The sequence below is a fragment of the Vombatus ursinus genome, unplaced genomic scaffold, assembly GCF_900497805.2.
Source record: "Vombatus ursinus unplaced genomic scaffold, bare-nosed wombat genome assembly UNPS02014816.1, whole genome shotgun sequence".
Lineage (NCBI taxonomy): Eukaryota > Metazoa > Chordata > Mammalia > Diprotodontia > Vombatidae > Vombatus > Vombatus ursinus.
This window is the reverse complement of record NW_020954594.1, coordinates 22,050,614-22,076,749: the sequence shown is the minus strand read 5'-3', so window position 1 is coordinate 22,076,749 and position 26,136 is coordinate 22,050,614. Positions and strand designations below refer to the sequence as shown.

The 26,136-nt window shown below is 37.2% G+C and overlaps 1 protein-coding gene across 1 annotated transcript in view; it reads left to right on the top strand.

Annotated features, from left to right (window-relative positions):
• THSD7B (thrombospondin type 1 domain containing 7B) overlaps window positions 1-26,136 on the top strand; it is a 901,933-nt gene that overhangs the window by 774,909 nt on the left and 100,888 nt on the right. The window contains exons 15-16 of the mRNA XM_027835643.1: window positions 987-1,120; window positions 2,179-2,332. Of these exons, the coding sequence (XP_027691444.1) occupies window positions 987-1,120; window positions 2,179-2,332 (288 nt within the window). The remainder of the gene's footprint in view (window positions 1-986; window positions 1,121-2,178; window positions 2,333-26,136) is intronic.

The following is a 26,136-nucleotide window of genomic DNA, read 5'->3' as shown; positions in this document are numbered from 1 at the left end:
TCAGAGAAAGTGATTGTGTGTGTGTGTGTGTGTGTGTGTGTGTGCGCGCCCAGCAGAAAGGTTTTTGTATCACACTGAATGGTGGAGAACATTGCGTTTTAAATGTAGTTTCAATGAGACAGGGAAATGAAATTTATTACCAATTTTGATACAAGTCCAGGAAAGCAAAATACAAATGTATTCATGGAAAGGAACTTTGTAAGCTTTAATAGTACAATGAACACATTTCACTGTTTTTAATCATAAAATTTTAAGTAATCATACACACAATTATTAACTGTTTTGTGAATGTTTCTTTCATGTTCTGTGGTAGGGAGTGGGTGGGTGGGGGAGGAAGGCTTTCAGCTATGCTCTTAGGCACCTTCTCAAAACAAAATAACAACAAACTTGCAGAGTTCCTACAACAGGAGACTAAATTCTTATATGTTAGAACTGATCTCTTAGGTATATAAAAGGACATTTCCAATGAAAATAACAACACTTTTATTATGCATTCTAAGGATATGTTAAATGCAAGCATAAATGTTCCTAATTTTATAAATATACATGTGTTTGTATATATATAATGTGTGTGTGTGTATGTGTGTATATGTATATATATTCCAATTGTTGTCTTAAAGTATAGATGATACAATATGACACATAATTGATCTGAGGGCCATCTAATACATGCTGTGTGAGTTGTTTGAGTAAATGAAATTATAATGGAATTCCTGTCCTCAGTGCTAGGAAATAACTGTCCTTTGTTCTCTTCTACAAAAATACACAGTAATATCTTAGATGATTTCCCATCTACATAAACATCTTTCAACAAGTCAGTAAATTCAAGGCAGTTAAATACAAGTCTGAACTTTGGGGATGTGATTTGCCAGTTTGGCCCGCAATATTATTTCTAAGGTTGCATTCAGCAGGCATTGCACAAGATTGGCTGTTTCTTTGTAAACTGTGTGACTTGAAGTAATATTTTTGTTTTCTTTCCCTAACAGGTACATGAGGTAGTCCCATGTTACAGTGAATGCAATCAGTATTCGTGGGTTGTAGAACACTGGTCTCCATGCAGAATCAACAGTGAGCTAAGGACTTTCCGTTGTGGAGAAGGCATACAAACTAGAAAAGTCAGGTATATGAAAACCTAAACACTTTGGGGAAAAGGACTAAGAAAACAATATAGTTTTCATAAAAAGAAGGCTGTTGGTCTCACTCAGTGCTGCTCAGATAGCCTTTCTTGATGAAAATATGTTATGACTACATATGTGTGTGTATATATATATACAAGTATACACATGTATATATGTATGCACATATATACATATAGATGTGTGTACCTTTATATGTACATAGGCATTCCTTTTGAAATGTCTCCTATAGTCTTTTTATTAAGACCTATATATGTCATAGTCTGAGGCAATTGACTGACTCATGACCATCAACTGACTGCAGAGGGGTAGACTGTAAATGTGTTGACTCATCTGTTTATTAGTATGTTGGTTTGTTGACTTAAGGGATGGGCGTTTTCCTCTTTATAGGTCTTGACACATCCAATATGTGATTTTAACAAATATATCCAGACTCTAAAAGATGCACTGTAACTTGGGTTCAAATGGAGAGAGAAGAGCACTTTAAAATGGCACTGAGAGGAAAATATGGCTATTCCCAGACTACTTCAAAGAATGTGTGTATTACATACACAGAGATAACATGAATTAGAAAATGAATACAGTTAAAATCTGGACCAGAAAAAGTGGAGAGGGAGAGAGAGCACCCAGAGACCTTTGACGGGGAAGGAAAAGGAACAAGCATTTATTAAATGCCTACTATATGCCAGGCACTGCTATAACTTTACAAATATGGTCTCATTTGATAGGTAAAAAGGGTCTTTCCTTCACAATTGTGTCCTGTGAGTATGTTTTCTGTCTCCAAATAGATTTCTAGGTCCTTGTGGGCAGGGACCATCTTTACTATTTCTTTTGCCTCCCACCTACTGTTTATTGCAGCACAAAGCATACACATGTACTGAAAAAAATAAAGGTTATTTGACAAACTAATTGGTGAAATATTCCGTTTTTTTATTGTGTGATGTTTCATCTTGCTTAAGTCATATTATAAAGTCTATTCTGCAGTCATTGAGGCAACCTTATCTCCCCCACCCGCTGTTTTTTTTTTTTTTCAATCTGACAGATGTGTAAATGCCACAGAAGACAGTGAAAGCGGCAGGGTGGACAGTGCCCTATGCAATCAGGCTGAAATTCCTGCAGAAACCCAGCCTTGTTCACTCCTCTGCCCCAATGAGTGTGTCATGTCTAACTGGGGACAATGGAGCAAATGCCCACAGGTACGTAAAGCCTCTTCCCCTCCTCACGTCTCAGAATCCTTTTGTGATGGCTCGTCCAGGCTCCTTCTGCCTGCCAGGGATGCTTTTCAAAGCCTTCTGTCCAATAATGAGGAAAAAATGATTTTCCAGAGGAAACCAAAGTGAACAATTTCAACAAGCTAAAATGAGTAATTTTCAATGCCAGCTGTTCTTCCCAGGACTCAGTCTTAGCAACAGGAATGCGGAAATGTGCCCGTAATGATCACACTAGGATTCTGCTGTACTCCCATTGTTAAGGGGCTCTTCTTTAGAAATGAAATGACTTTCATTATAATTTCCCGGTTCCATTCCATTTTTAGCCTCATGGAATCAATTTTATCTCTGGAGCACAACTCCACTGTGTAATTTAGCTCTTGTTAGAGTGTTGATCTGTTTTCTCCTTCTGCTATTCTCAAAAAAAAAAAAAAAAGATGATCTGTTATGTTCCCACTACATGCCACTGATTGGATCAAACTTATAGTTAACATAGTGTAAATGTGTCAAGCATGACCTTATAAACCCTTTATTCAAGTTTTCAACTTCACATTTTTCAAAAGATAGTCTGGGAGCAAATTTTGCCCTGGTGATTCTGTCCAAGGATGGAAATAGATTGTATTTCCTTTAGCATGTGATTTCCAAAAAGTCAGGAAGTGCTGAGAATATTATGTCGTTGTATAGATCAGAGAAAAAAAGAGTGAGTTTCTTGTCTTTTTAGTTCAATTACAATACTGATGATTTGGGCAAAGGGTGATGTGAAAAGGGATAATGTCCTTGAGATCAATGGATAGCTAGAAGCTGTGGTTAATTATTGTCTCTGAAAGCCTTATCTTTGAAATTGATATAACTCTGTTCATGAAAGGCATTTCCTTCTGTCTTTGGCAAAAAGATGAAAAAAAAAGGCAGCTAGACATTTGTGAGAGGAGGTTGTTTTGCCTACCAGGCCATTTCTTTCAGGAATACCTTAGAGATATGTGTTACCTGGAAATACATGTTTTTTATTTAGCTTTCACCTTAGAAAGTCCATTTAATTTTCTCTTAGACTAAAACAGGTCATGCTACAAGAGCAAAGTAAGCTATTTTAGCTACCTTAATGGTTCTGTCATATGGCCAAATACATAAATTTGTCCTTTATCTCAAAACCTGTTTCTATCGTATGCTCTTTATTAATTAGAAATCTGCAGAACTTCATTTAAATGTAGAGGTGAAGAGCTATTTCAGTTCTCCCCAAAATTTGCTCATGAAAGATTTTACTAACCCATGGACACTTTATTGTAAAAAGACTGATGTCTCTAGCCAGTGGACTGATATATTCTTTGAGGGAAGTTTTTTGCAAAACAATGTAGCTTAGGATCCTGAGGTCAATGCTCCTTGCATCCAATTGCCTGTTGTTGAAGTTTACTTTGTTTAAAAAAAATCATGTAGGATTAAAAAAGACTGAGAATTTAGAAGAAGAGAAATCTGAAAGATTTGTCCAGATGTTTCCATTTTTATTCTAGGATTATTACTCATGTACTTGGGGTGTGTTGGGCAATAGTTTTAATGCTGGCCATATCATATAATTATAAACAGGAAAATTTTTTTGTGTATTGCTTGTCAAATGTCCAGGTGGACAAAGTGAAAAACCCTATCATTTATCACAATGATTCCTAGCAACCATTAGATTGTAAGCTCCTTGAGGGCAGGGACTGTCTTCTGCCTCTTTTTGTATTCCTAACACTTAGCACAGTGCCTGGCACATAGTTGGAGCTTAGTAAATGATCATTGATTTATTGGCATAATATAGCCCAAACACAGAATTCCCTGCATGCACAGCTCTCTGCATTTAGGGGACTGTAATTATACATTATTGATGATTAAAAACAAACAAAACAAAACAAAAACAAGTAAATTGAATCAAGATTCACTTGATCTTATGGTATTTATAGATACAACTAGGTTTGTTGTTCAATTAGCAATCAAGAGTTTTAATATACATTAATGGAAAATCTAGGTCTGTATAAAAAAGCACATGTGCAGTGCTCTTTGAACCTTGATTCTAGGAGTTATAAATATTGGCAACTGTTTTATATGATTCTCTTTTAACTACCAGGTGGTCTGCTTCTTGATATTAGATGATAGGTGTAGCTGGTCATATTTTGCTTAGTTCTCTCTCATGATGGGTCATGCTAACCAAAGGAAATGATCTGGAGATTATTCAGAAGAAAAGACTATTTTCCTCTTATTTATGCAGATAATTTTCTTAGTGTTCTGCTTTGATTTGGGTGAAACATTAAATCTTCCACATACCCACATAAGTCTGTGATTCAGGATACTGAGGTTCTCTATAGAATGCTAAATTGTAGCAATCGGTTAATTTAAATAGTCTGCATAGTAAAACAGTCAATGCCCAAATACGTATGGTACATGTGTTCTTTATTTAGTGTCAGGGTTAGGTTCTGTGAAAATGCCAAGGACATAGATGACCAAGATTTTGGCCTTGTGTAGCTTATGAGAACCAGTGGCAATCTTTAGCTAATTCTCAGGCAGAAAGAAAGGTGAATTCTTTTGTTGTTTGGACTCTTTATCAGGGCACACTATGTTTTGTAACAAACAGACTGAAAAATAATAATTCCTAACCTCTAGAAACTAGCTTTCTAAGCAATTTTCTCTGAGTCCTTCTCAGTTCCACAGCATATGGATCCATAGGACTTTAAAGCTGGCAAAGAACACACATTATCTTATTTTGTAGCCAGTCTGAGATAGAAGTGCAACAATATTATTAGCTCTTTTTTTCTTACAAATGAAGCAATTGAGGCATAGAGATTAAGAGATTTTCCACAGTCTTGTAAATAATAAACATCAGATGCTGTATTTCAACCTTGGTCTTTCAAACACCAAATTCAGAAGTTTATCCTTTTAGCCATAATTCTACTGACATACACCAGGAACATTTATCATTTAGCCAACACTCCCTCCATAGGATAGAAGAGAAGTAGAATACAGTCTTTGACCTTGAGGATCTTAAAATATACATGAGACACTTGTTATTTTCCTTTCTCTGTCCTTTTGGTTTCATATGGATTTACAAAAGAAAGTATTGCTAATTCAAGGACCAAGGAGCATCTGTCTCTGATCTATCTCCCTTAGACCAAGGGATCCAAAGGATTCAGTAGAAGGAAATTAAAGCTCCCATGGCACAGTGTCTTACAGTCTTTATAGTGGTAGATGGGAAGCAGAAATAAAATTGTATTTATTTTTCCACCAAATCACCAAGGAAATATCACCCTCAAAACCTGAAGTGAGTTATTAGTTTATGCTTCAGAAATAAAATTTGTCACCTCTCTACCTGAAAAATAGTCTATCTCTAAACCTAATAGTGTTAAAGGAGAAAAAAAAGAGGAAGACAATGGGAATATAACTGTGAATGAATGGGTTACTGACCTAGCAATAACTACCAATTATATACCATATAGAAGATAGAAGAAAATGGAGGCATTAAAAATTGTACTGGGACCATTTTCAAACTATATTGGGAAACATTCAAGACTATAAATATATTGAACAAGAACAAACACAATTCAAGGAGGAATTTGTGGAAAATGGAAAGCAATGTATTTCATTTACCTGCATGTTCATACTCTTTCTTTTCCCTACAGCATGTGTTTTGATTTTTTTTTAAATTGGAACATTGTGTGTAGAAGCTGTTAAAATGAAATGTAGCTTTTGAAGTTTTATGTAGGAAAACTTAAAATAATAGGATCCTAAGTCTAGACCATGAAGGGGCAGAGAGGCCATCTAACACAATTCTTTATTTATTTATTCATTCATTCATTTATTTGTTGTTTACTGAATAGTGAGTAGAATGAGTAGAAAGGAGAAAGCAGAGTCTCAGAGAGCTGTTTCATAACAGGCAAGAGCAAACCTTTGAAGAAAGCCAACCTTTAGAAATATTCCTCCAGGAAGACACCTCGACTTGAGCAATAATTTAAATTTTAATTGATTCCTATCAAACTTGTATCATCTGAATGCTTCAGTGGATGATCGGAATGACTGCCAAGCATAACCTCTGCCAGCTAGAATTCAAGCCGCAGTACCAGGGCTTTCCAAATGCTGCCTCATGATCAAACAGTGACTCAGCTATCTAGCTGCCTGATCACTCTAACAGCCTCAGAGGGAGTATCACAACCCAATCACTTTGCAGAGAAGCTGCTCAAGGCTTTGAAAAAAATAAAATCTGGTTTGATTCTCAGTCATAACAAAATATTGCCACAAATGTGCCCTTTTGCTCTGTCTATGGATTGCTCTCTAGTTCTTTATGCATGCAAAGGGTTCTATGAGGCTAAACCAAGCTGTCAGTCTTTTTGGTGGAGACAGTACCTCAAAAGGATAAGGGGAAAGTGTGACAGCTTTTTGATAAGCACTCTGAAAGAAACATTAGAGGTTAAGAAAAATGCCCTTTAATCCATGGCACTCCTGTGTTATTTTTGGAGAAAGGCTGTCAGCAATGACATTTAATTACTGGTGACTCAGCATTGCCAGTGAAGTAGCTTGAAAAAAGTCAGCATCCAGGACTCCTTCTTTGAGAAACTAATGTTTCCCTCTATGCTATCCATTGAGTATCTTCTCTTGGATGCCATGACAGTTTGGGAGGCAACATTTCCTCAGGGACAATTTTAGCCATCAAGGTTCCAGAGCCACTCTCTCCCTTGAACTCAGAGCCAAGAGCCTTGACAGAGAACCTGTGAATCTTTTCTGTAGCATCCTCCTCTCCAATGCCAAATTAATATGCTATTCTTGGAAGCTGCAGGGATTCAGCATTTGGTGATCCTGGGAGTTTTCACTCCCAAAAAACCATGTTTCCTTCTGTGTGAAGCAGCTTCAGGGTCATCACACTTAATTAATATTCACTGAGCAGCTGCCAGACGACGCCTAGCACCACATTAGGCCCTACATGATGGACTCCTGGAGATAACTACCTCATTTCATGTAGGCAAGCAAATAGCCACTTCAGGAAGGTAGCCTTTGGCCTTGTTACAGAAGAGGATTTGTATATTAGAGATGAAGTAGCACAGTCTCTCTATTAAGCTAGATATCTGGGGAAGGAAAGCAGTTGTGTTATAAGAAATACAGAGAGAGAGAGAGACAGAGAGAGAGACAGAGAGAGAGAGAGAGAATTTTTTGTGTGCCAAATTCTATGCTAAGATCAGTCAGAATATGAAAGCAGAAATGGAGAATGAATGATTCTTGATCTCAAGGAGCTTATCATCTAGTGGAGAGAAGAAACATACAAATGAATATACATATATATCTCCATCCCATATAGACTCTGGGGTTCAATTTGACAACTCCTGCTCACACTGACAATTTGCATCTCCAAGAAAGCTTCTGGTTACATCTTCCCCTCAGGTTTCTAGGGATACTTCTGAGGGTTTAGGGGTACCCAACTAATACTGTCTACTCAAGACCACATTCTAATGTGAGCTCTCCAGTATTGGTCCCCAATTATTAGCATCCCAGCATCAACACTTATTATCATCAATTAGCACTAAGAAAGGGATATTTACTGAGAAGATATGACAAGAAAAGAAGTACAAATATGTTTTTTGATACCTATTAGTACACTCTGCTCCATAGCACCACGGTACAGGGGAAAGCAGTTGCTGTAAAATATTTCTTTCCACAAAGATCACATCTGAATATGGCAGGCACATTGCTCTTCACCAAGGTTGGATGTTGGCAAATCTTGGCATTCCCATCACCGGAAGTCTGGAAGCTTACCCTTCTGACTTTTTGAAGTTCACAAGATCATAGACTATTATTCTTCAGTGTACATATGTACATTCACCTAAGACAGGAAAGAATAGACTACAGGGACAGGAACAATAGCAGGACTATGATATATATGTATGTATATATATGTATGTATATATATATGATATGTATGTATGTATGTATGTATATACATACACACATATGTATATATCTATATATGTACATATACACACACACATATATATACACACATATAAATATGCATATATATATGTGTGTGTGTATATATATATATATATATATATATATAATGTATCACCACCCCGTTTTTTCTGTTACCTTTATATATTTCTGGATTTTTGCATTTGAAATACTCATGAGTTATTTTCTTACAGACTCTGAACATAGTGCTTTGGGTAATTCCTTTCTAAGAGGCCCTTAGAATGTTGATCTCTCCCTGACTGAAAATCATCCACTAGTACCTACCACATGGGGGTGTCCCACCCAATAAGCATCAGACACCATTGTGAAGCAGAATGTTCCTATTTTATTAATGTGATTGAATTTTTTGAGAATTTGACTGAAACAGTAATTTTATGGATAGCCAATGTTACCAAACACTGTAAGAGGCATCATAACTTGGGTTCAATGGAGAAAAGACATATTTTAATAGAAAATTTTCACACTAAGCAATTTTCCTCCTGCCTGTGTCATCAGTCAGTCAGTAATAACAGGTAGCTAATGTTGGTTGTGTTCAAAAGAACCCTGCATAGAGTCTTCTTTTAAATATCTCTTTTCAAATTAAGGGACAAATTTTCCTTTGCCTTTCATGTTGTTACCATTTGTTTATTCAATTCTGACAGTCTACTCTTTATAGTAATGGACATAAGGGAAGAAAAAAGAAAAGAAAATAAATGGAGACATGGAAAAATAATTGGTATCTCTTAGCATTCTCTCATTACCAGGCCATCATCTTCTGTTTCCACTTCTTAATTGGTCCTTGCCTTGAGGTAGTAATGGTTTTCAGTGACATTTACTTAAGCAATGGCTTGCTCCTGATCAACAATTCCCATTTAACAGCACAATGATAGATGCCTGTTAAATGAGAACAGCAACCAATTATTTTGATCTCTTTGATCATCTTTAATCTGCTCCTTCCCTGAACTCCTGCAGTACTTAACAATATACACCACACAATTTGGTACACACTTACGTACTGTTTTGTGTCTTTCTCTATATCTAACATAAGAGGAACTAGCTAATGGGAGCCCCTTCCTATGACTGTGTACTCAGAGTATGTGCTTTGCCTGCTATTAAACCTTGTAGGCAACCTTGGTGAGCTTGCTTTTGAAAGTGCCTAGTGATGTAAGATGGAGGGAGACTGCTGTTCATGGGTATCTTGTGACTATGTCCAGTTTGCTAATTATGGGGTGAAAAAATATACTTTTGATTGGCTGCTGAAATAGAACTGTGTGTGCATTATGCGGGACCAACTAGCCAAAGAAAGTCTGTCTGGCTCTATGTCTCTACCTCCTTTTCCCTCTCTGTCTCTTTCTCTCTCAATCTCTTCCCTAGTTGCATTCAAATGAAAAGGAATGGATTGCTCTAAGCTTCCAGGTGAGGAGAGAAAGCTAACACCAGACTCATCTAATGAAGTGGACATGAAGTCATGATCACATGATCCTGCTGTTGTTCCTGTCCCTGTAGTCTATTCTTTCCAGTCTTAGGTGAATGTATGCTGAAGAATTCAATAGTCTATGACCTTGTGAGCTTCAAAAACCCAGAAGGGTAAGCTGTCAGACTTCCAGTGATGGGAATGCCAAGGTTTGCCAACATCCCAGCTTGCTAAAAGAGCAAAATGGTAAAGTGATATATTTGAATCAAAGCAGTCATGTATCAAAAGAAAGAGTGACCACTTTGTCCGTTGGCTATGCCTGCCACATTCAGATCTGATCTTTGTGGAAAGAAATATTTTGTATCAACTGCTTTAAACTGAGGCCCACTCTTCCCAGGTACAAAAATGGTATAGGGCAGAGTCTAAGCATGGGTCTCAGGGGGCAGTTAGGTGGCACAGTGGATAGAACACCAGCCCTGGATTCAGGAAGACCTGAGTTCAAAACCAGCCTCAGACACATAACCCTTCCTAGCTGTGTGACCCTGGGCAAGTCGTTTAACCCCATTGCCTAAACAAAACAAAAAAAATCAAAACAAAACAAAAAAAATACGGATCTCTGACTTCTGATGATTTGCCATATACAAAGAATTAGCTCAAGGCAATCTCGTTTTTATGGTAATGGTGTGCTAGCCTAGCCTCCTACCCCCTACTTATGTTTATAATGTAGGGCAGTTGCACGGAATGCCTCCCTAATAAGATTACTGGGGAGAGGCTTGAACTAATTCTGGTGTCTGCACAAAAACACATTTTCTTCCTTTAGGCCTACATCCTCCCCATTTTACCAGCTACTGGTGGTGACTTTCCTGCTAGCATAAATCCATGATTTCTTATCAAGGCTAGGGTACATGCAGTTAGGATTCAAGGTTGGAACCTCACAAGGACCAGTGAGAATTGTAATTGATATGGTGGCTATCAGGTGGATAAATCTAGTCTAGAGAGGTCATAGTGTGTACTACCTGAGTGATACAAGGTTCTTAGAAACTGTATTAAGTCCCTGGTATTAGGCTACCTATAAGACTTTTTCTCCTACGTATAAGGGTTATCAATGGGCACATCTTTTTGTTTGTCATTGTTATATATATTTGCTTGCACAGTAAAGTATTTTGCATTTTAGTCTATGACGATATCAGTGCCTAAAACTGCAATGTGAGATATGAGTATGTGAAAGTCAACACTCTATATTTAATGTAGCTATAATCTTATTATTTTGGTTTCTACTTCTAATAGCAAAGATCAAACACAGCCACAAAGTCTGGTGTCTTGTAATTCTTGCCTGTGCTCTTCATAAAACCTTCAAAGGGGTCCACCCAATATATTTTTTTCCATGAACAGTGAGGCTATGATCTTCCTTTGTCAGTGGGAGTATTGTGTTCAGTTCTGGTCACCAGAATTTAAGGACATTGATAAACTTCAGAGTATCCAGAAAAGACCAAACAGGATAGTGAAATGACTTGAATTCATGATGTATGAGAATAAGTTGAAGACATAAGCATGTTTAGACCAAAGAAACAGAGACTTAACAGGGACATGCTAAGTGTGTTTAAGTATTTGAGGAGTTGCCATGTGGAGGGAGTATTAGACTTGATCTGTTTGGCCACAGAGGGCAAAACTAGAAGCAATGGATAAAAACTGCAAAGAGGCCGATTTAGACTTGATATTAGAGAAGATAAAATAAAAGAAAAAGACTTCCTTACAATTAGAACAGACCAAAAGTGAAATGGCTGGCTTTGAGATTTAGTAGATTTCACCTCAGAGATCTTCCAGAAATGACTGGACAACTTTTCAGATACGTCATAGTGGGGATTCCTTTGTGTATGTGTTGACTAGAAGGCCGATGAAGTAAATCACTTCCAGATCTCAAATCCTGTAATTTGCAATTCTGTGCCTAGCAGGCATTCTTTTCTAGTTGGCTTTTCTGATGTGGATAGTTATTCTAAATTATTTCTAGCAACTTCATAGGTCTGTTATGAGATTGAATACAATCAGCATACTATTATGTGTAAGCGAGAGCATAAGGATAATATCACAACATACAGGCAGTATCTTCCTTTTTGACTCTATGCTTATCATCCTCCATGATAGTGTCATATACCTTTCCTAAACATACATCATCCTTCCTGTTTTATGCTTTGCTTGATATTAATAATAAGAGTTATCAAACTAAACTGACTGAAAAGCTAAACTGAAAAGTTGCTTCTTTTACCCCAAGCATATATGGTTTCATCATATGTGTATGAGACACCTTATCGAAGAAAAGCCTTTAAGGAATCAGATGCTTTTATTATTGTAAAAAAATGAATAAGTATAATGTAATCTTCTGTTCTGTATACTGTTTGGTACCTTGTACAACTATAAAGATATGATCTATAAATATTATTTGTGAAAATTGGGTTATTCTCTTTCTCACATCATTGTTGAGGATGTCTTTGATACTTGATGGAGATTATTATCAAAAAGACTTTGTAGAGATGGAAACCTAAGCATATTGGTTAATAGCTATTTGTGTTTTCTGAATCAGTTCTGTTTCAATCTAATTTTTCCATTCAGTGTGTAGTATATCATTTATATATCTTTGTGATTGTTCCAACAATCTTCTTTGTGTGTGACTGGTTAGACCTAGCTGTTCTTGACATTTTTTTCTCTTTTATGCCGTTTCTGTATCTTCAGGTAGGGCATGGCAAATCCATTGCCATTGCTGAATAAAATGATTCAATAGGAGCCTTTAAAGAGCTTGACAGATCTTTTACTATTTTTCTCCTTCCAGTTTTATTCTTAATTGCTTTTGGGATGACCATGGTTACTTTGTTTTCTCACCAAATTTTTGGCTTGTTTTAATTTCAACTGCATCTCACTTTTTAGGCACTATTGCTATTTTTTTTCACAATATTATTTCCATAAGAGTTTGCATATGAGTTTATATTTTAAGTCAATAATGCCACTGACCTCCATATCTCTCAGCTTAACAAGATGACCTAGTATATGCTGGCTCGAATATTTTCTGGACTCCCTGATGTGGTGATTAAATTTCATCAGTTAAATTTCCTTAGGAAATTGTAGTGTGAGGCAATACTTGCTCTAATGAGATACAGTTGATTTGGAAATGGATCACATATCAGTAACTACTAATTTTGTATCAATTAAGAAATTGTTTCATTTATTTAGGATGGCATTTGGTGCTTGCATGTCCAACCCTTCTTGACTCTTGATTGAAGAAATATAAGATTTTCATCTCTTTTTTTCTTAATCTTAAACCATATTTTCTTTTTTTTTTTTGTTATCCCCCTTTATGCCCAGAACTGGGCATAGAACATGGACCGGAACTGGGATTTCATTGATAGAGGTAATTCTGGGTGAGGAAATTCCTATCAAAGTAGATCTGCAATTACTCTGCATTTTTTTTTTGTTTGGTCTCAGAAAGTTGCCTAGGATGTAAGAGGTTTAGAGACTTATCCAGGGTGACATAACCAGTGTATGTTAGAAACAAGACTTGAATTCAGGTTTTTCTGCCACTGAGGCTAGCTCTAGATCCATGAAACTGCACTGCCTCTGAAAGAAGTTTTTGAGTATTAATTTATATGTCAGTTTAATTTGGAACATCTCTGTTTCTTCATACAATTTCTCTATGGTTTCATCCTCTGTGACTGATGTTAGCACATTAATTATCTTGGCCTTTTTGCAAGTTCTGATTTATGAGCACTTCTATATGAAATGACCGAATTTCCCAGGAAATGCTATTGTTGTTGCTTTAGGATATACAATAAAAACAACTCATCTAATTCCAATATTTGTATCTCTATAAACCACTCATTTATTTAAATGCTATCTTCTTTTGTCTTTTGATTTAATTTTGTCAAAAATGTTAATAATAGTAATATTTATATAGAAATTTAAGGTTTTCAAAACTCTTTACAAATATTATATCATTTTATCCTCACAACCCTGGAAAATAGGTGATATTATGATAATGAATTTATAGATAAGGAAATTGAGGGCAGATAGAGATTAAATGACTTGTCCAGTGTCACATGGTTATAGCTAGTAGATATCTGAGATAAGATTTGAACTGTGGTCTTTTTGACCAGATCCAGCAATCTGTCTACTGTACTACCTCACTGCCTATATTAACATCTATAATATTTAGTTTCTTTAGTCATAAATCCAACCAGGGAAGGGTCTCATGTTTAGAGGACCAACAATTAAGTTAATGTATATAGATGGTCTAAAATGTATATTTCTTGGCATCTGAAGTATCTTTTACTGTTACTCTATCACTATCAATTCAAGAGTAAAAAAGACACACAGGACAGAAAGCAATTTTGTAATCTGTTTTACTAAGTACTGTGGTAAAAGCAATCATTATCAAGAGCTAGTCTATGGGTGAGGAACCTTCCCACGCTGGTCTTCAAAAAGTAGAAAAATGAAATAATACATTTTGAGATTTGGAAGGGACCCCAGAGGCTATTTAGTCAAACTTGCACAAGAATTACATCTATGATATACTCAATGTGTGCCCAGAATTTTCTTGAAGCCCTCCAGTATGAGAACACTCCACTTTTAGATAACTTTTTAGGAAGTTTTGTTTTGTTTTGTTTTGTTGTTTCCTTCCATCAAGCTTCACCTTACCTCTTTGCAACTATGGGCCAAACAGAACAAGTCTCTACTTTCCCTTGTGTTTTTTGTTATTTATCTTGAGGGCAGTTGCCATTTCCTGCTTCCTCATACCCATCTAAGTCATCTCTTCTTTCAGCTTACTATTCCCAGTTCTTATAACTGACATATAAAATAATCTCAAGGTCCTTCACCATGCTGACTATCTTTCTTTAGGCGATCTCCATCTTATCAATGTACTTTCTAAAATGGAGATTCTAAAATGTAATCTGACTGGGGCAGAGTACAGTACAATATTCATCTTCCTAGTCCAGTCAACAAACACTTATTGATAACCTACTGTGCCAGTCTACTTATCCAGACACTGCTAAGTACTGGAACACTAAGTCTTGTAAACAATGCCTTTCTTAATGTAGCCTGAAGTTAAAATAACACTTTTGGCCATCATTTCAAACCTGTCAACTTGCTGTCCACTAAAACCTGATCTTTGTCAGATAGACTGTACTCTTTTCACATTCCCTCAGTCTTTTACTTGCACAGTTGATATGTTTAGCCTGAGTTTAGGACTTCACATTTATCTCTACTGAATTCCAATATTCATAGCTGTCAATATATATGATTTTTGTTCTTGCCTTTGCTTTTTCATTCTGATTCTGTTATCCAGTATCTTTACTCTTCCTTCCAGCTTTTTGTCAGTTCTAAATTAGATACATGTACAATTTATGACTTTTTATAGGAAATTAATAAATATGATAAATAGCACCATCCAAACACTAGCCCTGGGGCCACACCATGAAAGACATCCTTCCAAGTTGACCTTAAACCATAAAAGATTTCTGTTTAAGTCCAGACTTTAAATAGTCCACTAATTTTGTATTACCTACTTCACATCCTTCCCCCACCCCACCTTTGTTAAAAGAATTTCTAATATCTAAGTAATCTCTGTCTACAGTACACTATCTCTGTCTACTCTACACTATCCCTTGGTCTACATGTCTAGTAAGCCTGTCAAAAAAAAAAAGAAATAAGGTCAGCTTAACATGACCTATTCAAGATGAAGTCATGGTCAACACATGTTTTTCTCCATGTTCACTAATCATCCTTCTGATAAAGTATTTTTTTAATTTTGCTAGGAATTGACCTAGTCTAGTCAATGATTCTAACTAGCTGTTCCATGTTTACCACAGTACTTAGTAAAACAGATTCCATGACCAGATTAATGATTTAGTTATCAGAGCTGGTTATTGATCTTGTTTCTGTCTTGGATATTCAGGGTGAGTCTCTAACTGGCTTGAATTGGGAAAGAGTTCCCCAGTTGAAGATCTTGTTGGGGGTGGATTAAGCTGGATGCAGCATATGCAAGTTACTAGCACAGTATGGAGTACAATATGAACTCTGTAATTCCCATGAAATATCTGGATATGAAAAATCATACAACAAAACCAACTCCTAATGATGGTAATGTTCAGTGTGAGATATTTTCAGAAATCTCTGACCTGGTGCCATGGCCTTTTGTTCACATAATTTACAATTCTAGAGAGGAAGACATACATTATTTTTTTTTTAAATCTCTACTACACTTGAACATCTGTGGATTTAAAGGGACACTTTTTCCTAATGATTAACAACCAAGTCTATGTATTCTAAAAGACCTAGTATGCACTTTTTGCAATTGAAAGATAGTTTTGAAACTGTAGCTCAAGGGTTAGGACAGATGAAGCACTGGTCATTGGACAGGAGTTCTACTACATATGCAGATTGGGGCTTATAGAGCTATATTGGGTTCCCTTGTTCATGGATCTAATTTTCTAGTAGCTTTGGATCTTGGAATGTGTCCTCTTTGACTGGACAGAGAGGTCCTTTCTTGAGCTGAACTGCTGAGCTTTCAAAATCTACTGCAGAGAGTGTGACTCTGATGGTCTGGCCATGTTGTTTAAATGCCAAATGTGTGTTTGCCTAAAAGAATATTTTACAGAGAACTCACACAAGGCAAGCACTTACATGAAGATCAGAAGAACCAATACAAGGACACTCAAAAGATCTCTCTAAAGAACTTTGAAATTGATTATGAGACATGGGAGACACTGGCACAGGATCACCCAGGACAGTGTGCCCACATGAAAGAAGGTACTGTGCTCTATGAGCAAAGCAGAATAGATTAAAAGAAACATGAGAAGTGCAAATTTAGAAATATCTGCACTCCAAATGTTCACATGGACTATTTGTGCCCAACCTCTAGTGTAGCCTTTTGAGCTCATATTCGTCTGATCAGCCACAGTTGGACATACTGTACTTTGACCCCAACATAGTGAAATCATTTTAGTTCTCTTGAAGAATGAAGGACAATAATCAAGCAGATTTGGTATCATCATTCTATTGTGTTAGGGCTTGAGTGGTAGGTGTGGTTTGAACCTGTATGTCTATCATTTTGCTCTTTGTTGGAAAGCATGAAGAATGCCTGAAGAACCACATCTCTAGATGTAGGCACACTGTCAGATCGGTGCTGCATAGTCCTCTGGCTGCTTCCACCTTGGTTAATTCACCTCAAATAGGTACAGATAAATATGCTGCCACAATATTTCTTAACTATGGCAGGTTCAGTCCCTGGAAAATACTGGCTAAGGATTCTAAGGAAGGTAACATACTTCATCATGGTCTCTTTTCCCTGCCTTTGCTGAAAAAAAAAAATCTATCATCTGGCTAAAGGAGTAAAATAATGAACAAAGTTTTCATGTCCTCCTGGAAGAACCATTTGATATAATTAATCCCTGGTGCCTAGAACATTATTTAGCAGATAGTATAGGTGCATTAGGCGCATCTAAGTGGTGCAGTGCATAGAACACTAGATTTGGAATCAGGAAGACTCATCTCCATGAGTTCAAATCTAGGGGGCAGCTAGGTGGTGCAGTAGATAGAGCACCAGTCCTGGATTCAGGAGGACCTGAGTTCAAATCTGGCCTCTGACACATAACACTTACTAGCTGTGTGACCCTAGGCAAGTCACTTAGCCCCATTGCCTAGCCAAAAAAAAAAAAAAAAAACAAACAAAACCAAAAACAAACCAAAAAAAATAACAAATCTGGCTTAAGACACTTGCTAGCTATATGACTCTGGGCAAATTACTTAACCCTGTTTACCTCAGTTTCTTCATCTGTAAAATGAGCCGGAGAAGGAAAGGGCAAACCAGTCCAGCATCTTTGCTAAGAAAACCCCAAAACTGAATAGCAATAGGTGCATTCGCAAATGTTTGTTTCTGAATTGAGAAGGAGCAATTCTGTTTGAGTGACCTGTCTCATCAGGTATGATATAACAAAGGATACCTTGAGTCAAAGTAGGAGGTCCCTAGGAGGCTGTAGTCTATTAACAATTTTATTTGCCCAAGAACTTAATAAATATTCATTGACTTGACTTGTTGACATGAAATTGGTGGATTGTCATATGTCTGTCTGGTGAATCAGTCTAGGAGACTTTTTCTGCTATTGGGGGGCAGTGAATCCAATTCCACAAGATTCTGGTACAAGGACCCCAAATTTCCTTGGAGTTTGTTGAATTTCTCATTGACATGGCTCAGTTGTTACCGGAGACCAGTCTTCTGAAGATCCAAAGCCTCCTACTAGAGGATTATCAGGCCTACAAGACAATGAGACAGTTTCATTTTCTTTAGTGAGAGGCAGGATTTTTGTGTTCTGGATCACCAGTTGTGGAGAATGTGTGCTGGAGAGCAGTGAGTAATTAACAGTCAGAGAGAATTTTTCAAGCTTGGGGGTGGAAAAAAGGAAAAGGATATGAACCAGTAATATTTGCTCCACACCAAAGATATGAAGTATAATATGGGGGGCCTAGAGACTAACACCTCAGTTCCATTTAACCATTTAACTTCAGATTAAGTTTTCAGAGGAATATTTACTTCAAAGATATTATATGTAAACTTCCTCCCTCCCAATACCTTAATGGCGTAATCCCTCCCTACACTTCGCAATCTGTGGAATAGATAATGGGATTATTCTCACAGTTTAACTCAGTTCGTATAGCATTAGTCAGTCAATAGAAAGTCAGTAAGAATTTCTTAAGTGCCTACTGTATGCTGACACTGCTAAATGCTGAAGACACAAGAAAAGGAAAAAAAACCCTCCATTGTTGAAGATTTCACAGTCTAATAAGGAAGAAAACATAAAGCAACTATGTATGAGCAAGGTCGGATAAACTGGAGATAATGGCAGAAGGCACAAACATTGAGGGGGCTAAGGAAAGGTTTCTTGTAGAAAATGGGTTTTTAGCTCTAGTCCAAAACCCCAGACCATTGCTTCTCAAAGCTTCCTTTCAGGCCTCACTGCAACATCTGGCCTAGAATCCTGGGTTCCCAGCTCTTCATGGCTTGAATTTACAGGTTAGAGACTCCATTCCCTGCACCTAGAACTGTAAAGGACAAAATAAAGAAGACCTAGACCCCAAGATTGCTTCTTGGGGTCACTTAAACAGTGTGAGATAGCCTTTAGTCCTTCCCCCTTTACCACAGAGAATAACCTGATGTAAGTAAGCATTTCAAACCTAGACTTCAGTTTGGGAATGAGAGAAATTTCCCTCACTTGTTTGTCTTAAAAGACTCTTTTTGGCTATATAGCCAATGGAAAAAAGGCTTACCATTTGATTAGTCAAAGCAAAATGGCATGTTCCAGTTCTCCTGACTACCAGAAGCTAGTCCCAAGAGTCTCCCATGTGGGCATTGCCATTTAAGTGGTCTGGGCATGTCCCAAACTCTGTTACAAAAGTAACCAGGAAGCAATTTTAAGTTCAAATGGTAGAGCCCCTCAGGACTAGGAAATCTAGGAACAAGTTCAGATTCAAAGAGGCTCTGCAAAGAGCAAGGTCTAGGAAAACCATAAGGAAGAAGTATGTAAGGAAGCAGCTTTATACATTTTTTTAAGGCAATTAGGGTTAAGTGACTTGCCCAAGGTCCCACAGCTAGTGTCAAGTGTTTGGTCTGAAGTTGGATTTGAACTCAGGTCCTCCTGACTTCAGGGCTGGTGCTCTATCCACTGCACCACCTAGCTGCCCCCAGCTCTATATAATTTGTATTACACTCCCTAAGACAGGGTTCTTTTATGGCAGGTGTGCAGAAGCTATCTCCCTCTACATTTCTTCACTTAGTCAAAGGCAGCCCAGCCATGAACTTGAACAATGAACCCTGTCCTTGGAGCATTTGCTCATACATTTGCCTATTTCTAGTCTTTCAGGGGGAAATTCAAACTTAACTTGTTTCATCTGATTTCATTCACCCTGAAAAATGTAAGAGTCTTTGTATTACTAAGACTGTGGAATCAAGGTTGTATATAAAAATGAGTGTGTGTGAGAAAGTCACCTCCTTTTTGTCCATACTTGTGTAATTTATTTCAGGTATAGAAGAAAGACCATTCCCTAAGGGTCAAAAGATTTCATTTTGCCACTCACCAACTATTTACCTTTCAGCAAGTCTTTTAAACTCCGATCCTCAATTTCCTTATCTGTAAGATGGGGCAATAACCTACCACTTATCTCTCAGGGGTTTTGTGAGGATAAAACAAAATATATGTAAAACTCTCATATGCATGAGAATTGCTATTATTACAAACCTAAGCTATTGTTATCATAAAATTAATATGCTTGGCTCCCTGCCCCCAAATCCCTGCCAAGACTTTCTGTGGCAGTTAAGCCTAATGAATACCCACTTATAAAGTTAGCTCTACTTCATATTCTGACACTAATCATGGCTCTAGGCAAAGGAGATATAGGGAATCATATGTCAATAACTTGGAATCTGGTTAGTCATGCTGCTCACCCAACTCTGACCTTAGGAATTCAAACTCCAGTAACTGGGTTTCTGCTTTATACTTGTCACCCAATGTCTAGATTTTCTCATTCTGAATTCCAGTCTTCCAGAGACTGGGCCTCTGACTCCTATTACCCCAATTCTCTGATACTGACCACCTGTCTGTTTGGACCCTATTACTTGCCCCACCCTTACAGAGTGGCATGCCCCAGATCCTGGTCTCTGTTCAGGACCCGAGTGGTACTTAGGTCAGCTGGACTTTCCCATTGACCTGATCTCCCAGTTTCGAATTGCCTTGCTCCAATTAGCTCCCAAAGTTTCTGTCCTCAGAATAATGTATCTCAGGATGTTCACTATACAAACTTCCTATAAAAAAACTGTCTCCCTTTGGACCGAGAGATCTGCAAAGTTGACTAATGTAAATCCATCTTACCTCTGATTAAACCTATGTTCTCTTTTAGTCTTTTAGTTAACAACTTTATATAGTTGTAGATTAAATCACCCCTCAAGAGTTTCCTCTCCCAGCTACTTAGTTCCAGTTCTATACCCCATGCATCTCTGTGGGATAGCAGTGGGCCCCTGGGAAATAACAGGAGTGCACAAACCATGCTGGTGGGCAGGACTCAGGAATCTTTTTTTCAATATTGGCTTCCGGCTGACCACAACACAAGACAGAATTACAAATATTGACAGACTCTATAAAGTGATTTTAACCACACCCATGCGTACTTGGATAGTACTTATCATTTGGAACATCATCTTTGCACATAATATACCATTATCTGAAATTGCCTGGAAGTGGGCTGTCTGGTTTATAAAATATTCTGGTTACTAGAAAGTTACCACATATAAATTTGTAGATGGTCAATTATCAAGGAACTAAAATACATTTCACACATCTACCGTATAGGACAGAATGCAGTTATTATTTTATGCTTCAAAAGGAAATTCAAGATCTTGTAGTGGATCAGATTTGTGATTAAGAATGTCAGAAATAATGAAAATTATAGAATTTTAGAATTGTAAGGAACATATGGTCTAGTTTCTACTTGACCATTGCTAATTATGGGAAGGTCACTACTTTGTTATACAGCACATTCTATTATTGGACAATGCTAATGTTTAAAAAGGTTTTTTCTTCCCTTTTCTTAAGACAAAACCTGTCTCTCTTTAACTTTTTTCCATCACTCTCAATTCTGCCTTCTGGACATACATTGAGCAAGATAAATTCTTCTTCCACATGATATCCTTTCAAAAATTATAAGACATCTAACATGACTCTCACTCATAAGTCTTCTTTTCTACAGGGGAAACATTCCTTGCTTCTTCAAGCATTCCTTGTATAATACAGTTTTCAGATGTCCCACTTTTCTGATTTTTAGAAATCAACCCTTTTTCAGGACTTCATTTAATTTTTTCAGTTAATCAATCAATCAACAAGTATTTATTAAGCACCTATGTGCCAGGAACTGTGATGCAATAAATAAAGCAATCTCTAATCTCAAGGTGTTTACATTCTAATGGGGGAAGATATAGTCATACATAAGCATATGCAAATAAATATAAAGGTAATAAATACAAAGAAATATGAAGGGAGGGCACCATTCATCGAGGGGATCAGGAAAGGCTTATGTGGAAGGTGGTGCATAAGCAATATAGTGAAGGAAAGGTTAATCTTATGAGGCAGAGGCCAGAAAGGAGTACATTCCAGGCATGAAGGATGGCCAATCAAAAGGCATAGAGAAGAGACAGATAGGATATCATATCCAAGGATCTATAAGGAGAACAATTGGGCTGGTTCACATAGTGGAACAAAAAGAGTTCTCTTTGAGACTAGAAAGATAGATTGGGACCAGGTAATTAAGGGATTTAAATGCTAAAAAGAAGATTTTATATTTTATTCTAGAAGTATTAGGGAACCATCAGAGTTTGTTGACCAGGGGAGTGACTCAGTGATATCTACACTCAAGAAAAATCACCTCAATAGCTCTGTGAAGGATAGATCAAAATGGGAAGATGATTTAATTTTTTTTTTTCAGTTAACATGTGTTTATTTTCCTCCATTGTGTAATCACTACGATCTGCAGGGGGTACCCTTCTGACAATGTGCATAGTCCAGAAAAGTATTTTTCTCCATTTCACCATATGTAAAAATGTATGTTTATTCTGTTTCTTGAGTGCATCATCACCTCTCTTTCAAGAGGTGTGAAAGAGGCTTTAAACAAAGAGAGCAAGTAGAAGGCCACTGCAATAATCTGGAAAAGAGGGGATAAGGGGTGGAGGGAATAAGCATTTATATATTTCCTACAACTTGCCAAGCACTATGCTAAGTACAGTGCAAATATCAGCGCATTTAATCCTCAGAACAATTCTGCAAGATAGGTGCTATTATTTAATCATTTTACAGTTGAGGAAACTGAAGCAGTCAGAGGTTAAGTGACTTGCCTAGGGTCCCATAGCTAGTAACTGACTGAGGGCACATTTGAACTCAGATCTTCCAGACTCTAGGCCCAGCTTTATCACTGTGCCACCTATAGTACCTCTAAGGTACTATATTTTAAAATTCTCTCATAAAGTATGGTATCCAGAAGTGAACATGATATTCCATTTGAAGTTTGGCCAGGGCAGAACACAGATCAGTTGTGTGGATAATAGATCATACTTTTAGAGCCAGAAAACACTTTAAAGGCTATCAAGTCCAGCCCCTTTCATTTAGTAGATGAAGGAATTGAGGCCCAAAGAAGATATGGGATTTGCCTGAAATCACAGAGGTATCAAATGCCAAAGCTGGGTTTCAAACTCAGGTTCTGTCTTTCCACTATACCCTGTTGCCTCTCTTACTTCACTTCTATTAAAACAACTTAAGATGAAATTCCTTTTTTTTTTTTTTTTTTTTTTTTGCTGCTCTGGCACATTGTTGACTTAAGTGGTTAACTAAAATCCCTAAGCTTCTTTCACATGAACTTCTGTCAAGCTAGGTCTCCCCCTATCAATTGATTTTTTTTTTCTTAAACCTAAATCCAAGACTACTCATCCCTGTTCAATTTCTTCTTTTGTTGATTTAGACCCATGATTCCTGCTCAAGGGAGCAAAAAAAAAAAAAAAAAAAAAAAAGCTTGATTCCACTACGCAGTATAAGGGTTAGCCCTCCTTGGTTTGTGTCATTCACATATTTAATAAGCATACCTTATATGTCTCTGCTAAATCATTAATAAAAATAGTGAACAGGATAGGACTAGCAATAGAAAGGGAATCATAAGGCCTTGTTGATGATGTTGGCTTTGACACTAACAGGCTGTGGTACCTTGATTGAGTGACTCATCTCTGTTTTTTCTCATCTGTGAAATGACAGGGTGGGCCGGGTAATCCATAAGGACCCTTTGATATTTAAGATTATATAAGGCATGTGGCCTGCTGTTAGAGACCTCACTGTAAGTTGTTACTGATCCACTCATCACCATTGTGTAACGTTGTTCTTCTATCTAAAAAAAGGAATCAACAGCATTTGGTGTTGAGAGGTAAGATGTAAGACAGAGGAAGAAATCAGAGATGACTGAGCTTTCAACCATGGGCTACTGAAAGATGGTGGGATAATTAACACAGATAGACAGATATAGACAGAAGAAAGGAGAAATGTTCGGTTGGGGGGAAATTAGGAATTTGGAAACATGTTGAGTTTGAAGTCCTAATGGCATATTAAGCAAGAATTTAGAAATACATTCTTAGAGCTCAAATAAGAAGTTGAGAATAACAGTATCTATTTTAGATACATCTGTTTATAATTTAGAACTGATACATGGGAATAAATGAGATCTATGACAGAAGTGAGAGAGTTTGACCTCATGATCCCATTCAGCTCTAATGTTCTATGAGTGCTTGGGATTAAACATATCTGCCTTAACCTGCTGGGATACCTCCTTACAAGTGGGCCCCCATAAAATCTACCCCAAATTGATGTAATCTATATGTCAGCATCCACCAAATACTATGTTATGAGCCTCCATTAATGTTTTTATTTTTAGTAGCTAACCAGAACACCCATTAGTTAAAAAAAAAGATTTCTAGTCAAAAACATATTAAATTAATTGACAAGAAAGATTCCCTTCCTCCTACTGCATACCTGGATTATAACTTGCAGCTTACAATTCTACTGGGAGGAGGCTCATGTGTGCCTGATAACATATATGGCCAGCATACCTATAGGGAAAACGTACCCAGGGAAAATGGTTGAATGAGTGCATTCTAGGTACCCAAGTGACCAGAGATTACACATATTGGGCAAACAAATTAAGAACATTTTTTTCGCCAAGGCATGCACAATTTGGGAAACTCGTACTTCCTAATGCTACTGCATCCCTGGGCCATCTCCAATCATCCTGACTTTCATCTTGCCACTGGACTTTGATAAGTGTGGAAGAAAGAGTGAGGCAGACAACTTTGTGCAATTCTTCCTCACTTAAATTCATTTCACATGCAAGTTAAGGCATCACCCAATGATGTTATTGGTCTTCTTTGAAAGCAAAGAATAAACAACAATAACAGACCTAGGGATATCCTCTGGTGATGTGATCACTCTACTCTTTGACTGACACTGTATCTCTGGGGCATGATGCTTCTCCCTTGTTATCATAACTGTGATCCTCATTATGTCATCTCTGAAGGCATCCTCACTGGTCTAATGTTGCTATTCAAATACAACCTCTTTTGCTTGAATTGACTGACTTCTTCAGTACCAGCTTCTTCTCTTTAATATATTTGACTAGGGTTGAATGGGCAGAAAGTCCTCCTTGCCAGGAAGATCTTCAGATTTTTAATAATGTATATTAAGGACTATAAGCAGCAAAAAACAGCCTCAGGTTGTCTGTTCTTTTAATTGATTGTCTAAAGATGATTTGAAATCTGAAGTTTGAGAAAAATGTGGACTTAAGGTTAGAAATTCCTTTTAACTTCTATTTCATTCATGATTAGAATAATGTCTATGAGTTTGTTCCCAAAGCCCTTGGGGAAGGGAGTCGAGAGGAAAGGAACTATAGAAGCCTCATGGAGACTGAAGCTAAGAAGTCTATTTCACTCGAAAGATTCTTTCTCATTGGCATGCAAATGAAGTTGAATAAGCCCAAAAGGTTAAAGAAGAATTAAAGTTAATCTCCTTCTATTCTTCTGGTCCACATTTCTGTTTTTATTGTATATCTACCAGCAATAAAAGCACCCTCACTTTTGCTCTCTATTCTAACCAAAGCAAAACCTTGCTGTCTCTTTATATACCCAGGTCACTTGTATATTTTGAAGAGATCACGAGAGATTTTCCACCCCCCTCCAAATTTTGCTAAAAATTAAAAGGAGCTACATTTATTATGGCAACTAGGTGGCACAGTGAATAGAGTGCTGGGCCTAGAGTCAGGAAGGCCTGAGTTCAAATGTGGCCACAGACACTTATTAAATTTGTGACCCTGTTTGCCTCAGTTTCCTCATCTATAAAATTAGTTAGAGAAGGAAATGGGAAATCACTCTAGTATCTTTGCCAAGAAAGCCCCAGAAGGGGTCATAAAGAGGAGGACACAACTAAACAACAACAACAACATTTATTACATTTCCTTGGTTTACCAGTATAATGATCTAGGAAAAAAGTTAGAGTACTTTCATTTAGTTGATTCATTCCTAATGAATTTGGGTTTTATTTCATTTTCTATATGTTCACAACCCTTTCGGCTAACAATCATTCCTAAAGTTTGACAGGAGGTTGACATCAAGGTTTTTTGTTTGTTATTTGTTTTGTTTTGTTTTGTTTTGTTGTTAAATCCAGAGATCTGGATGTGTACTTAATTGGCATAGGGAAGTCACAAAGAGAAAACTCCTTTCACAGATGCAAATCAGTAAGTCTCTTCCACAACTTACAGTCTAAGAGAGTTTCCTGGGCATGGAGGAGTGATAATTTGCCCAGTGCTA